The following is a 17,088-nucleotide window of genomic DNA, read 5'->3' on the forward strand; positions in this document are numbered from 1 at the left end:
CTAAGTAATAAGAGGGAGGGTGGGAATCTGTTACCAAGCCATTGCTTTCAAAGTGGCTGAGGGAAGGGTGAGGGGAGGTGGCACCTACTAGACTGGACTCACACCACTAGCCACCTCTCCCAATTCTCTATACTTCCCCTATTCTCTATATTTCTCTACATAGCTGCGCCCCCCTACTCCCAAGGGTTCTGTATGGTGTTATGCATGAGTGTGTCAGAGTATGAATGTCAGGGGTTAGTAGCTTCTAGGAGTGGAGGAGAGTGTGTATGTATGTGTGGCTGTATGGTGTAAGGGTGAATGGGTGTGCTGTTCTTTGGTGTTTAAATAGGTTTGTGTTTTAGTACATGTTTGTGTTTAATCCTTTATGTTTTTCTTTGCAATCTATGGGATTCCAGACCATAGATTTTCTTCGGCACTTGATCTATGAGAAGCAATGAAAAGATTTCTCTCTTTAGCTCGAGGGTCATAAGGTGTTTTGTGCCCGTCATTCTTTATTCCATGTCTTGTTAAGCAAACGCATGGGACGGAATTAAAGAAGCAATAACGTTTTCATCTTTCTCTCTTTTTAAAACAGGATTGATGACATTCAGCTGTGCAAGGAAATTATGAGCCTGAAACAAGAACTGCAGAATTTAGTAGACATCCCAGGTAATTGGTTAGTTTTGCAGTTAAGTACGTAAATAATTGTGACACATCAGTTACAAATGACTTGTTTAATCACAATACAATCTCTGATTCACATGTTTATGATCATATTTAACAAGTACTTCGTATAATATGAATCATGTAATATAGTGTTGCCAATATATTTTTTTAGTCTTGGCACCCTGTGAACAAAGTGGGAAATATAATATAAAAGTTGTTCTAGCAAAGAAACTAGTATTAGATTAGCTAAGGTAAAAATAACGTATCGGTATCTCATATTAACGTTGGTTTAACCCCATCTTTAATTTTAAGAATAACCTTATAATAACATAAATACCATGTTCACTTGTCATTCAGTTCAAAATAATGACCATGGAGACCATGGACAGCATGGACAAATTGTGAGAGCATTCTGCAACCTGATGTAAAAAGATTAAGAAATCATCTTTTCCCGTAGATGTACCTCTACGATTTGTATAATGGGGTTCGTAAATTATATGATAAAGAAATCTCACGGCCAAATACTGTGTCAGCTGGATTAGGTTCAGCCCAGCTCGGTAGGATATGTAGGAACCAGGTCTTCAGTGCGTGTTGTTGTCTGCATGGCTCATGAATGGTGCGTGGCAAGTTGGGCTGTGGTTTTGCTGGGCTCATTTCACACTTGGCTCCATCACCTTTAAGAGATTTTATGATAAATATATAGTGCCAAATTTTTATTTTACAACACCTATATAATCAGCAATACAATAATACACGTTCATGTTAATTTTTATACAAATGTTTTGATATAATGGGAGACAGATGGATGTGTCTCAGAGGGACATGCTGTTACTAAAAACTGAGTGATCCATGTTTCAAGGTAATCAGTCAACCATGGCTGCATACAGATGAATGATTTGTGTATTTTCTAGGTCTGCCTATTCCAAGGTTTGGGCATGGGCATCATATTATCTACAAACTAGATATGTGCCCGCCATCTTTTGTACATTACTGAGAGGATGGTAGATAAGCCTACTATGAGAAGTTGTAGAGATTAATAAAGCAACATAGTAACATAGTAACATAGTTCATAAGGTTGAAAAAAGACCAAAGTCCATCAAGTTCAACCTATATACATATTGTGTCCCTACTGTGTTGATCCAGAGGAAGGCAAAAAAAACCCTTATGAAGCAGATGCCAATTGCCCCATACCAGGGGGAAAATTCCTTCCCGACTCCAAATATGGCAATCAGAATAAATCCCTGGATCAACGTTTTGTCCCTATTAATCTAATATCCATAACTTGTAATATTATTGCTTTCAAGAAACACGTCCAGACTCCTTTTGAACTCTTTTATTGAGTTTACCATCACCACCTCCTCTGGCAGAGAGTTCCATAATCTCACCGCTCTTACTGTAAAGAACCCCCGTCTGTGCTGGTGTAGAAACCTTCTTTCCTCCAACCGTAGAGGATGTCCCCTTGTTATAGATACAGTCCTGGGTATAAATAGGTTCTGGGAGTGATCTCTGTACTGTCCCCTTATATATTTATACATAGTTATTAAATCCCCCCTAAACCGTCTTTTTTCCAAACTAAATAACCCTAATTCTGATAATCTTTCTGGGTACTGTAGTCCTCCCATTCCCCTTATTACTCTGGTTGCCCGTCTTTGAACCCTCTCCAGCTCCACTATATCTTTCTTGTACACTGGTGCCCAGTACTGTACACAGTATTCCATGTGTGGTCTGACTAGTGACTTGTACAGTGGTAGAATTATTTCCTTGTCGTGGGCATCTATGCCCCTTTTGATGCACCCCATGATTTTATTTGCCTTAGCAGCAGCTGCCTGACACTGGTCGCTACAGGTAAATTTACTGTTAACTAAAACTCCTAAGTCCTTTTCCATGTCAGTCGTCCCCAGTGTTTTCCCATTTAATACATATTCCCAGCCTGGATTTTTCTTCCCCATGTGCATAACCTTACATTTATCTGTGTTGAACCTCATCTGCCACATCCCAGCCCAAGCCTCCAACCTATGCAGATCCATTTGTAATCGTGCACTGTCCTCTATTGTGTTAACCACGTTACAGAGCTTAGTATCGTCTGCAAAGATTGATACTTTACTATACAATCCCTCTACAAGGTCATTAATAAATATATTAAAAAGAATAGGACCCAAAACTGACCCCTGTGGTACCCCACTAGCAACAGTCACCCACTCAGAGTATGTACCATTAATAACCACCCTCTGTTTCCTATCACTGAGCCAGTTACTTACCCACATACACACATTCTCCCCCAGCCCAAGCATTCTCATTTTATGTACGAGGCTTTTATGTGGCACCGTATCAAATGCTTTGGAAAAATCAAGATATACGACATCCAGCGATTCACCCCGATCCAGTCTTGAGCTCACCTCCTCATAAAAGCTGATCAGGTTAGTTTGACAGGACCGATCCCTTGTAAACCCATGCTGATATGGAGTCATACACTTATTTTCATTGAGATACTCCAAAATAGCATCTCTTAGGAAACCCTCAAACAGTTTACACACAACAGAAGTTAAACTAACAGGCCTATAATTCCCCGGGTTACTTTTTGTCCCCTTTTTGAATATTGGCACAACATTTGCTATGCGCCAGTCCTGGGGAACAGACCCTGTCACTATAGAGTCCTTGAATATTAGAAATAGGGGTCTGTCTATTACATTACTTAACTCCCTTAGAACGCGGGGGTGAATGCCATCTGGACCTGGTGATTTGTCTATTTTGATTTTTTTTAGGCGGCACTGCACTTCTTCCTGCGTTAGACAGGCGACATGTACTGGGGCATTTATCTCATCCTGCTGTATATTACCTGGCATTTCATTTTCCTCTGTGAATACAGCAGAGAAGAATATATCTAATAGATTAGCTTTTTCCTGATCCCCGTCTATAACTTCTCCCTCATTACTTTTTAAGGGGCCAACGCTTTCATTTTTAACCTTTTTACTATTTATATAGTTAAAGAACATTTTGGGGTTTGTCTTACTCTCTTTGGCAATGAGTCTTTCTGTCTCCACTTTTGCTGCTTTTATCTGATTTTTACATATTTTATTTTTTTCCCGATTGCTTTTTAGTGCTTCCTCACTGCCTTCCTGTTTTAGTAGCTTAAATGCCTTTTTTTTGCCATTTATTACCCCCTTTACATTTTTATTTATCCACATTGGTTTTCTCTTGTTCCTGACTCTTTTATTCCCATACGGTATGTACCTTTCACAGTGAGAATTTAAGATATCCTTAAAAATCTCCCATTGAGTGTCTGTACTCTTGTTTTTGAGGACATTTTCCCAATTTACAGTGTTAAGGGCTTCTCTTAGTTGATCAAACTTTGCCTTCCTAAAGTTCAAAGTTCTTGTGGCTCCTCTAAGAGTTCCCTTATTGAAGGACAAGTTATAATGTATCATATTGTGATCACTATTTCCTAGATGCCCCCTGACCTGCACATTAGTTACTCTGTCAGGTCTGTTGGTTAATATTAAGTCCAGTAGGGTGCCCCCTCTGGTCGGGTCCTGTACCATTTGGGACAGATAATTATCCTTACTTATAGTCAGAAACCGGTTTCCTTTATGAGATTCACAGGTCTCTGTTTCCCAGTTTATGTCGGGATAGTTAAAGTCCCCCATAATAACCACCTCATTGTGATTTGCTGCCTTGTTTATTTGCTTTAATAATTAAGTAAGGGAATATAAAGGGAAGTAAGGGAATATAAACATGCATGGGATAGACATATGGCTATCCTGAATCTAAGAAGAGAACCAGGACTGATTAAGGTCTGAGTCTTTTTTCCTTGACATTTCTTATAAATCCAAGGTGTTCAAATCCCAATCCACATCTTCTGCCACTATGGAGTTAGAAGTGGTGCCCAGAGATTTATTGGGAGTTGGGTAGAAAGCTAGTGGACCTTTTGCTGATCTAAGCTACCAGGTTGATGGCTTGTATGCTAGTCTTAGTTTATGGAAATATTTCCATTTAAAAGATTAGATAAAATTGAAAGCCCCTTGTCTGGATCATAAATGTAATTTCTTGCCTGTGTACACATTTGTGGAAATGTGATTAATTTATATCCCTCAGCATTGCCCATGTGAGCTACAGAACACAAAGCTGTCAACCTTGAAGGCTCTAGGAATCAATGAGATGTTGCTCCTGGCATCACATATATTTTCCAACCTAATTTCATGGACAAAAATAGATGTACATATGAAGGCATGATCATCATCTATCGGGAAATCATTTTCCCAAAAACATTTTTGCATAACTAACTTTATAAAGTGTGTCTTGTGTAATCCATCCACTTGATATGAGCAGAACATTCTAACCACATTTTTAGGTTGCTGGGGAAGCAGCATATTTGCAAAAGCTGATTCTAAATTAACGGGAAGCAGTTGTTTGGATTAACAGTATAAGAAGACACAGACTCCAAAGTATTATTCAGAATACGCTTAGCTGAGCTCCAGCTAGCACACTGTACCTTATTAAGGTGCTAGCTCTTGTGCACACATCCAACATTTGTGCTAAATATAGAAATAAAAAAATCACGTAATAATAATCATGTCACGCTTTCTTCAGATTATTACATGACATCCTGCAGGAACAAGGAGTCATGCCAGTGCCATCTATAGCAGCACCTCTATATCTATGGCAGAACCCGTAACAAATATATGTCTATAGGGTTGATCTTGATTTAGTAATCCAGAGACACAATATGTAAGCAGTATAATGCTTTCACTAGGTAGCTAACAATAAAATCATGGAAGTCATATATGGAAAAGGGGGTGAGTGTGAATGCGGCAACACAGGCAGATAAAGTGATAAAGAATGACAAGATCTAATGTATCAATGTGGATAAATCAGTAGATCATGAAGGTGGAAGAATAGATTATTTCTTTCAGAATGCAGGTTGTTTGGTATTAAGAGTATAGATTGTATAGGTTCATAGTGAGTGTTTAAGGTTAGAATAAGTAAGGGAGAGTCTGACAGAATAAAGAAGGGGATTCCAGGGAATTGGTACAGCACGGGACAAATCCGAGAGCCTTGAGTGGGGAGATAATGCTTGAGGAACATTGTCACTCCCAGACAATAGGAGAGTATGTTGTGATAAGAGATGTAGATCCGAATTATTCATTACAAGCAAAGAGATAAGATTAGTTACAATTACTTTTACGTGGAATCCCAGAATTTATAGGCCTGGAGAAATCAGTGACCACGGGCGACTGGATCACCATTTCCATGCGCTGGCTGGTCTCCCTGAGGAAGCACAATTACAAGCTGCCTTCTCAAAGTTTTAGATGGATTGAAAAAATAGCTTTGGTTTCTTGAACCCCTTCAAAAAACAGTGGCAAGTTGACCATTAGGATGTACCGCTGCACGGGAGATCAGGGAGGGTCTGTCTGGACCCTGCTGGGTATCTGATTGCCCCCCACTGACTGGTTGTATGCACTGCTATCAGCAGTACCAGTCAATGGAGACCTGCTTGCTGATCACAGTGTAGTTGCACTTTAAAGAAATGATAGGTTTCCTTTACAAAAAAAATATGGTTGTTTTTACCGTCATCTCTGGGACATTCCAAGTCAATACAAATACACACGTATAGGAACATTGTGATCAATCTCTCCGAACTGCCACAGTCTGTAAGGCACAGAGTTGGACTATTGGGAGATGCACACATAATTTGCTCAGTATTTGTCAGACAGTTTGTTCCTAAAATCCAACATCCCCAGTGAATATTAGACACACACTCATAGCTCGTAACACTGCTATCATCGTATATCGAAAATGCTTCATTGAAAACAGAGAACAGCAGAAATCAACATGTAGACATTTTGGTAATCAACATGTCATTGGAAGATTGTAGATTTTTTAGTCCAGTATTTAGTTTTTCTGTGACATTGTCTGTTTCGAGCTGTTCCTTTAACTCAAGGAAAGATCCTTACAGTATTTACTCTGATTAAACACTCCATTTCTAAAATAAAGCCACTATCTGGGACCAAGCAGCTTTATCCAACTTCTTAGAAGATGAGTACACCTTCTCATAATAATTTGTATTTGCAAGAAAAAAAAACTCCCGGCTGTGATAATGGCTTCAATTCACCAACGGCTGTGTTGCAGTACAATACATCCCCCCAAAAAGGCCAACCTGAGCCTTTAAATTTTATAGCTAATACCTTAATGTAAATATTGTAGTTTAACTTTGCTTTTAGTAAATTCAGCTCTGTCTCAGTTTCACCATTCGGAATGTTTGGAGTATATCAAATAATGATTGCCGTTGGATCTATGGTTATATATAATGGAGGATCCTAAATGAAGGCTGTAAAGTAAAGAAATGTCTTTCCGAACAGTCGATATCAATCAAGTTAATGGCTGGCTATTTCTGGTCTTCATCAGAATTCACAATTGATTGTCTATCATGCAGAATTGTATCGAGCATAAAAAAGATGTTGGTTTATTACAGGTTTTTTTTCAAAATACCCAGTTAGGACAACTCAACCATAATATAATTGATCATTATTTTTTACCAGAAAAAAAGTTATTTAGTGTATAAACATAACAAAAAAGAGTAAAAACAATATCATTTGCAAAAAACCAAAGAGAGAGCTGGGCTTGCTTGGGTCACATGGCCTGGGGTAGAAGAGCAGCAGCTCATAAGAACTGCTCTAAAGAAAGGCTCCTTGCACAGTAGGTAAGCGAGGCATAGCGGGGAAGGTGTGTGACTGTACAGTGTTTGACTACATGGGGTGTCATTGCACGGTGCTAGAATGAATGTATGTGGAGTGTCGGTGTACAGTGCTTGACTGTGTGTGTCAATGTACAGTGTTAGGGTGTTAATGCATGGTGTAGTGTTAGTGTACCATGTCGGTGTATATTGTTGGAATGTGTGTTAGCGTATGGTGTTGGACTGAGTGTGTGTGTGTTTGAGCCAAGAATACATATGTATTTCTTATTTTAATATGTTATCAATATTACATAGTTTAATTAGAGGATTGAACTGTATAATGTAGGATTTTTGCAAACACATAAATGAGAGAAGTCCGATTGATTTGATGCTAAACTTTCTTGCTCCTTTTGCTATCAAGGAGATGAAGGAATTAATGTTCCATTTTTGATGCCATTTGTTGCTGATTAGCTATCTTAAATTGAATTTCTGGTTTCTCACTGAGAACTGTTGGAATTTCCATGGAATTAGGGAGCCCTAACTACATCAGCTAAAAAGAAAACAAGTGCTCTAAAGCTTAATGTAGGAAGGAACAGAAAGCCACGGGCAAATCCCATCTCACTCATTTCGGAATAAGTTCTTCATAACATCAAGCTGAGATATAAAACGGGTATGTCAGGATGCATTTCATTCAGCTATACCATATAATGTGTATATATTAAAAGTTTATGAAGCAGAAACAGTAATGGTGTCCGGATTTCCCAATATACCTCCTAAGACGTCCTGCTGATGTGAAGTTACAGAAATACTTAGTGTATTTTATGCCTATGGCTTAGCAAGTCTTTATTTTCAATGTGCCATTGTAGCGGTTTCCGGTGAGGATCATCAACTGATAATGTTGAATCGAAAGCAAGAGGTAAATGTAATACTTAAGCATTCAAATGAACTATATTAGAACTTAGTGTGAAAAACTAACTTATCTCAAAGTTATGGCACATGAAAGTACGCCTGGTCTGACCATCTGACACTCCAGGCTGGAGCGTGCCACCTTCTACGTGACCATAAAATCGGCAAGCGTGGCCACGCACATGCTGCCACCGGCCGACCCTAAGTCCTCAGGCAACCGTTGGCCTTAAAGTCCCAGGGCTGCCTTGTGATCTCCAGTTTGGCCAGCATTAAAGGAATATACCAACCCCAACTTCTCTAAAATGTTTATTAGAGTCTATTTTGGATGGACTCCAATGAAATCTACTGCATGCAAATCGGTGAATTTGTCAACTTTTTATAGGAGTTCCAAAATTAGAATTCTGACTCCAATTTCTGATACTGTGCATGCTGAGTAGTGCCTGATAGCCCAATTAAAATCAGTCCTTACATACTTTGGAGTTTGGAGGAAAGCATTCTCAGGTATGTAAGTTGACCTCCCATTGACTCAAACGGGAGGTAAAGCACAAGGTCAGCTCCTACTGAGTAGGGGTAGTAGGAAGGGAATGGTTAACTCCTATAAAAAGAGAATGCATGCATATAAAAGTGATTCTCCCCTAGCCTGTGTCTCCAACACCAAACCCTGGCATGACTAGGGTTCCATATGGACCATTTTTTCTTTATTCTTTATTTCTCCTAAAGAAATAAATGTTAAAAAGCTCAATCGAGGTACTTTATTGCACTTCGTAGAGACGTTTGCAGTAATGAGCCTCTTTGTTAGGCCTGGCTATTTTACCATTGTGTATATCTTTAGTAATTCTCACAGCAGTTGTTATCCAACTGAAATAATTCACAGCAGGAGCCGCGGGTATCACGCTGAGATGGTGATATCACTCCATTCATCCAGGAAATTTTAACCTGCATTTATTGTTAACATTGGCAAAAACAGGTAAAAACATGATTATTTCATCAACATCCCCCTCTCCAACAGTATTTGATGCCTCTTACAAATAAATTGCTTTCTATATTATATAACTATATATAACATAATATATACACTGTGTACATATCATAATTTATGGGGTTTTTTCTGTGGGAGGGAATGCGACATAACACATATATAACTAAATGCTAGAAACCACTATTTTGTGCGTTTGGGTATTTTAAAAAAATATTATTGGTAGATTATAAGGTTTAGGAGGGTGATTTTCCAGAACGCAAAATGTTTTCAGAATTTTATCAATTAGGTGATACTTTTCTCTTTGCCACCATATTTTTGCAATCTATAACGTAATACAACCCGTAACCGGCCGCAAACAAAAAGCGCTAATGGAGCAGCATTAAAAAAATTATGAAATTTAGTTAGAAAGGGGTTATATGATCGCATAAGTTGAAGTGCAGGACTAACTTTTTTTATCTGCATGAATTTTGTTTTTTTTGTAGAAAAAGATAAAACAAACCAACAGAAGCAAAGGGAAGACGAGTTGATTCAGAAGATCCAGAAGCTGGTGCAGAAGAGGGATTTCCTTGTAGATGACGCTGAGGTAGAAAGATTAAGGTAAGGGTTCTGGGGCGCATGTAGCTTGACTTCATAATTAAGTCCATGACAATAAGAGGCAACTGTCAATCTGGATGAATACAACAAGGGAAGGACTTTTGTCCTAGGTCCACAGCAGCTATACCTTGGACTCCCTCAACAGCTGCCAGGGCCTTCAAGAATACTGCCATCAGAATAGTTCAATTGCCATCAAACCTCCAGACAAGTATCAATTCCCATCAACGCAGAACCTCACTGGGGCTGATCCTTTGGAACATAAAGTAAAGTCACTAAAATAAAACTGAAATCTCTCCTGTGAACTGCATGTTTAGTGAATAGAGCTACAAAGGTGGAGGCGAGAAGTTGTTCGGCTCACACTATGCGTTGGATAACATAGCTCTAAAGTCTCTTCGTTATATTCTATATTGTATAGTGCTCTCCCATTAAAAAGTTAGTCAACAATTGTTAAGGTTTTAATTATATTAAAACTGTCGGCATTAAATGATTTAGTTTGTTAACTATTCTATTTAGAAGGACATTGGCTGCAATGCAAACTCACTTAATGGGTTTGGCATCAAAGTTGTTCTACTTTTGTAAATACTGCTTGCAAAGAGGATAATTCTTTGCTGTATGCCGTTACTTTCTTTTCCCAGGGAAAAAGAAGAAGACAAGGAAATAGCAGATTTCCTGCGTATCAAATTAAAGCCCCTAGACAAAGTAACAAGGCCTGCTGCCAGTAAGTATTTGAGGAGCGTTTCACGTTAATTAGATGTTCTTTGTAACCGTTACAGTCCCCTTAGGGATTAGGATTTGATACGATAAGAGTCGATTCCCCCGATACCTGAAATACATCACAGCGGTGACACATTTAATTTATTGTTGAACATTGCTGTAGCTTTGTGGTTTCTATAAGTATAAAAGAGTCGGTAATGGTTAAGTTTAAAATTATATTATATAGAATAAACCTGAAATTAAAGCTTTCATATATAAAGTGTTGACTTGACTGTCTAGCTTTATATTTAGAACATCCCTGCATGATGTCAAAGACATTTCATTGACTTAATTATGCTTTATATAGGGCCAACCAAGCTATTCTGAAGCTCAGCGGGGTTGACCCTTCATAATGTGAAATCTAATACTATTGTATTAACCCCATCTTTGATAAATAGACCCGATTAATCACTGCGAAGCATGTTACTTCCAAACCAGAGGATGATCGAAAATGCAAATTAGTAAAAACCCGTTTCCAATTCTCACAGGTACTGCCCCAGAGAAGAAAACAGAACTCCCACCGATCAAACCTTCCATCACAAAAACAGGAATGGCCATCCTTAAAGACTGCTGCGGGACCACTCAGTGCAGCATTATGTAGCCCACAGGCCCCCGATGAGCCATCAGAATGCTTTGTTGGGATACTGGTGTCATCAAACATGGATTTTGAGAACCAGAACTGTATGTACTGTAGATACAGTAACATTTGCCAATAGTATATCAATAGTGAATCCCTCACTGTCGCATGGATCACTCAACAAGCATGTTTGGGAGGGGAGCGCCAAACAAGAATATTATGTATATTCTTATACCTGCCAGCAGCCTTTACTGATTTGTAACAGCTTGAGTGATTAGTTAGTAGAAGTAGCAGTCTGAGGTCTGGCACCCAGTGACGCAATCAACACGCAACAACAACATATAGATATATGATCGGGGCAGTTCTAAATGTAAACCCTACTCCCGTTTTAAATGTTTCACTGCTGTGAGTTCTAGCAGGAAAGCTCTATCAATATTCAGTTATCAAAATAAAATACAAAAAAAATGCAAGTAAAAATTGAATAGAAAATATTTTTTAATATTTTTGAAAGCTTTTATTGCCTATACGGGATAGATATTATGAGATAGCAAGGAACACAACAGTTACATATTACAGGTCATCCTTACCCATATTTTGGCTTTTCCTGGAGTTGCATTGAAACACTTTTGAATCCGAGACATTTCACCAAGTAACATTCAGTTAGAGATCTAGCACTTTGTATATCTTGTTATGCATATTCCTTGCACATTTGAACCTCAGTGTATGTTAAAGCAGTCAACGCATATACCTATAGGCCTTAGGCCATCCTATACTGTGACGTCCAGCTAAAAATATGTTTGTACCTACACGGATTTCAAAATGTAATTATACAGTCGTAATATTTATTCTCTGTTAGCATTTAATCTGCTGTTCTTAGGTGGTGATGAACAAAACAAGCGATTGCTTTCATGTTTTGGTATGAAATTAGTTTGATCACGTGTTTATCATTAACACATAATTTATCTGTAGTCTTAGGCTTTTCATTGAAAGTGCCTACCATCCCGATATATCTGATGTGTCCAAGTCTAAAAGGGAAATCCTATTTGTATTTCTCTAGGAGTATAACATCCAGCGCTGTACACAGTAATGTCTGACGGTGCAGACATAAAGATGGGTTTTGTGTCGTTTTGTTCCAATAAACTTCCTTTATCTGCAGACCTGGAGGCTGCCATTGTTGTCGGTCATGTGATATATTGGGTGACTTTCTATTCTCCAACACGTTACTAAGCCAATTCTTTATGGCAATGCGCCATAAAGTCTGTTCCTCCAGATACTTTCATTAGCCGCAGTGACCAGTTAAGTAATTAAGACTGAAACATTTTATTATTTACCACAAGGAAGTATAAGAGCCAGGGTGCTTGGCTAGTAGATTTAATTAAAAAATTTTTTTTATATATATATATATATTTTATTAACACATACAGATTGCCAATAGGCAGCTGCCTGAAAAAGATACCTCCTTGATCTAGTTTAAAGTTACCCCATCTAGATTGCAGGGTTCATTTAAAAAACAAAAAAAACTGTCCATCATTAAATGCTTACATGTTAAAATAGTTGAATAGGCAGTGATTAAGTGACAGGATACAGAAGGCGATTATTACCGTATTTGCTCGATTATAAGACGAGGTTTTTTTCAGAGCAAATGCTCTGAAAAATACCCCTCGTCTTCTAATCGGGGTCGTCTTCTAATCAGACCTCAAATAGAGTCTGATTAGGAGACTAAGATCCAGATCCCCCGCACCGCTGCAGGGGACCTGGATCCTCCTGTCTCACCCCCCCCCCCCCATCATACACACACTTACCGGTGCTTCCTGCTGTGTTGCCGGGGCAGCGGGTTGACGTCTACACGATCCGCGTAGACAACGTCCGCTGCAGCCGGAAGGAGGTGTGGCTAGCAGCGGGGGTTGTCTGCGTCCGTCGCGTAGACCTTCCCCGACTGTCAGAGACGCATACAAACCCCCGCTGCCAACTCCACCTCCTTCCGGCTGCAGCAGAAGGCGACGTCAACCCGCTGCCCCGGCTGGAAGCACCGGTAAGAGAGGGCTGAGAGGGGAGAGAGGAGAGGGGGGGGGGGGAGAGAGTGTGTGTGTGTGTGTGTGTGTTAGTTAAATGGGGGCATAGGGCATTTCTGGAGTGGCGTTAAGGGGGCATTTAATAGAGCACTCTGCCTCCTGAAATGCCTTATACCTCCCTATATGCCACTCTGCCCCATAATATGCCTTTTAACCCCCTAAATGCCAGAGTGGCATATAGGGGTATAAGGCATTTCTGGAGGCAGAGTGCTCTATACAATGCCTTTTAACTCCCTTAATGCCACTCTGCCTCCTGAAATGCCTTATACCTCCCTATATGCCACTCTGCCCCATAATATGCATTTTAACCCCCTAAATGCCAGAATGGGATATAGGGGTATAAGGCATTTCTGGAGGCAGAGTGGCATATAGGGGGTCAAAAGGCATACCATGGGGCACAGTGGCATATAGAGGGTTAAAAGGCATATCATGGGCCACAGTGCCATATTGGTGTGGCAAGCCTGGGGGCAGATGTGCGTAACTGGGGGGACAGGCTGGAAAATACAAGAAATAAAAACAAAAAAAATATTTTTCTCAATCATAGCTTTTATTAAAAAAAATAGTTTACATGAATTAACATTTACTGGTAAAACTTTTTTCCTTTAGGGTCGCCTTATATTCAGGCTTTTTCTTTTTTCCTAAGTTAATATTCAGATTTTGGGGGGTCGTCTTATAATCAGGGTCGTCTTATAATCGAGCAAATACGGTAATTATGGGGTACCTCATTCATGTGTACCAGTACCCAATCCCTTTAATATCTTTATTAACAGTATTATAAAGACACATTGTTTAAGTTCCACAGATGAGAGAAAAGAAAGAAAAGTGTGCAACAGGGTAGACTACAGGCAGCAAATGACTAATATAAGTAAATCAAACACCGGACAAAACCGTGGCAGCTGCAGTTCAATGTTGGTACAATAACATGCCTGGGATCTAAACGTCCTAACGCATATTGTATGACGGGTACTGAGCTGTAACAGAATATTTAATAGTGATCGTTCTCAGGACTTTAGACAGGCAATGGAAACAGGGTGCTGGTCAGTACAATAAAGGTGGTAGTAGCCCCTTAAAGTTTCTTATTCAGACATCACTTACAATATTGGGTACAGTTCTGCAGACCCCAGAAAAGCTCCTAAAATTGTAAATGGTTTGCATGATAGAAGTGACCAGAAAACACTAAGGGAGCTCAATATGTATATTGGATTAGAGAAAACCCATGAATGTGATGGAAACATTTGAATACATAAAAAGGAACTCAATGGACATGAGGAAAGTTTATTTCAAAGGACGACAACGTATGCTTAATTTTTAACGTAAAAAAAAAAATAAAATTCCTTTTTGCGTCCCAAATTTAGCATCCAGGTTGAGAAAGTCAAGCCTGTAGTGTGTGGTAGAGGGTTCTCCAGGTCCCAGCTTTACAGATGAGACTGTTGCCTCAACCCATAACTTCAGACATATGGATATAAAGAGTTACCAATACAACAAAAAAACACAAAAAAAAAAAAAACCAAAAACACAAAGAAACAGAGAACTCTACTCTAAAATGTCTAAAGTAAATATGCTGCTATATTGTGGGAGCCACTAGTACAGTTAAAGGAACAGTTGCATTTAAGTGTCCATTTTTATTTTTAATACAAATATTTAAAATCTCCTCTTCCCTGGAAAAGGTTTGTATCGCTGGCTACCTCTAACATAAACATTAAAAATAAACACTAACGAGTATATATATATATATATATATATATATATATATATATATAAAAAAAAAAAAAGTGTAATAGCACAAAATAAAATTCAAGACCACTCATTGATGCTTGCAATTAACTTTTATTGATATGTCAAATTTGGTCCCAAAACAAAATGCATTTGAGACTTCAGACGAACAGAGAGAAAAAAACCCAAACAAAAACAGTGCATAATTTGAAGCCCCATAAGTTTGAAAATATCCATATCTTCGGTACAAATTAAAGGTTTATTGTTCAAAATAAAGATTTTAATCAGCCTCATAATTGTTCAATCCACTTAAAAACAAAAAAAACCACAAGAACTGGAACAAAGACTGTTTTGCAGTATGTATGCCAACATCCATACCAAACTAGCAGATTTCATTTCTCGCAAAGCTGGATACAAGGGAAGGATTTTGAGAGGACAAAATAAAAATCCTTACCGACTCGGATAACCTCCATGCCATGGCGCTCGACTACTTGTTTAAGTGCGCTCTAGTTCTACAAAGTATTTCAGGTGACTTGTAGTTACAGCTAAAGCCAAAAAGGGGGAAAAAAAAAAACAATATAACTAGCGCTTCACCGTTCATTCGTGTGCCCACCTTAGAAAGACAAAGTCCATGCATAAAGTTACAATAGATTATTATTAAGTTTGTTAAAAGCATTCTTAAAAAAAAACAAAAAAAAAAAAACAAACAATTACTGGGCATTACTTTTAGGACCACCACCATGTTTCCAGAGGAAGGACTCAACAGCCCAGATGTTCCGGGGAAAAAGAAAACCAAACCTCACAAACCAGTACATTTCTGTGTCAACACAGTAGCTACAACATTTTTCAGTCTGAAAGGCCACGTATTTAAAAACAGATTCTTGTGCAAAAAAACGTAGGAAGTAAAATTTATAGCCATTATTTAAAAGAAACTCATATAAATGGCTATGTCATCTATCTTTACTAGCATATTGCAAAGAACCCAAAATGGGGAGAAAAAGAAATCTAATGTAGAATTTTTTTGTTAAAAAAAGTTCTACTACAAGAAACCATCACAAGCCTGGTAGATACAACCCATTGTAAAGACCAGGTTAACCCAGAAGGAGTAGGTGGCCTTCTGTTAACAAGTCAGACAAAAATAAGTCAATTCCACTGTTTCTTTCCCCCTTTAAGTCAAATCTGGCTTGCTTCCCCACCGAAAACACATTGCAAACATATTTCTAAATCCACAAGGGTTTGCAAAACCCAAGGAACGCAATAAGAATAAAAACAGACAGTTAAAAAGGATAATAGGAGATCTCACCAAACCAATACCTCCCCCCCCTCCCAGGTAGTCTTAAAAAAAAGAAAAGATAATCCAAAGCAAGGTTAAGCAGAAAAACCTTGGTGACTCCACTTGAAGATGAGCCTTCCATTTCAGCAGACACGGCAACATCTATAGTAGCAGAGAACACTAAACTACAATTTTATGGCTGCGTTCTCCAGGATTTATGCACGTCCATGCATATCAACAAATATAAAGTCAGTAAACTTCCCTGGTTTTCAAATGTTCTATCCTCCCAATACATGGTTCTTCAGTGCCGCAACGAGTCTAAGAGCCTAAAGTGAAACATATTTCAAGGAACCCAAGACACGAGGAAAGAAAAAAAAACAAAAAAAAAAAACCCAACAATTGTAATCGTCAGCTCTTCAGTGCAAATGAGAAAGGACTAAACAGGTTTTGTTTTTAAAAAAGCCTGAGTGGTCAATCAAATCCATATAGCTTTCAAACTTATTTAAATAGGGTTTTGCTGCCTGTACAAGTCACCGAAATAGCCTTAGTGTGTAAAAACACAAATTCACTGTTTTACATGCAAAATGACTTTTCACCAATGCATGATTGTATTTAACCCTTTGTCCCATGGTTCTGCAGTACAATTACAAATAAAAAAGCCACATGATGGGCTAAGGGGGTTAAAAAAGTGGCATGCTTTGCAGACACATCGCACGTTAAAGATTAATACTGCCATAAATGATTTCCGTAAACAATTCTTTACATAAACACACTACAGTTTGGGATTAATATCATTGATGAGGCTTTGAAGAAATAAAATGTAATTTCTTTCAGTTGTTTGACAGGTTTACATTTTTCTAAAACCTGAAAGATTCGTGTCAAATGTATACCTTAATGCAAGAGATT

The 17,088-nt window shown here is 38.5% G+C and overlaps 1 protein-coding gene across 1 annotated transcript in view; it reads left to right on the top strand.

Moving 5' to 3' along the window:
* The window catches only part of LOC149278306 (bMERB domain-containing protein 1-like), a 48,021-nt gene extending 36,873 nt beyond the window's left edge, over positions 1–11,148 (top strand). Inside the window, exons 3-6 of the mRNA XM_089502134.1 lie at positions 575–648; positions 9,683–9,797; positions 10,430–10,512; positions 11,036–11,148. Of these exons, the coding sequence (XP_089358260.1) occupies positions 575–648; positions 9,683–9,797; positions 10,430–10,512; positions 11,036–11,148 (385 nt within the window). The remainder of the gene's footprint in view (positions 1–574; positions 649–9,682; positions 9,798–10,429; positions 10,513–11,035) is intronic.
* The last annotated feature ends 5,940 nt before the right edge of the window (positions 11,149–17,088 follow it).

This window comes from Sceloporus occidentalis, unplaced genomic scaffold (genome assembly GCF_023333645.1).
Source record: "Sceloporus occidentalis isolate IW3139 unplaced genomic scaffold, rSceOcc1.0.p SCAF_195, whole genome shotgun sequence".
NCBI lineage: Eukaryota > Metazoa > Chordata > Lepidosauria > Squamata > Phrynosomatidae > Sceloporus > Sceloporus occidentalis.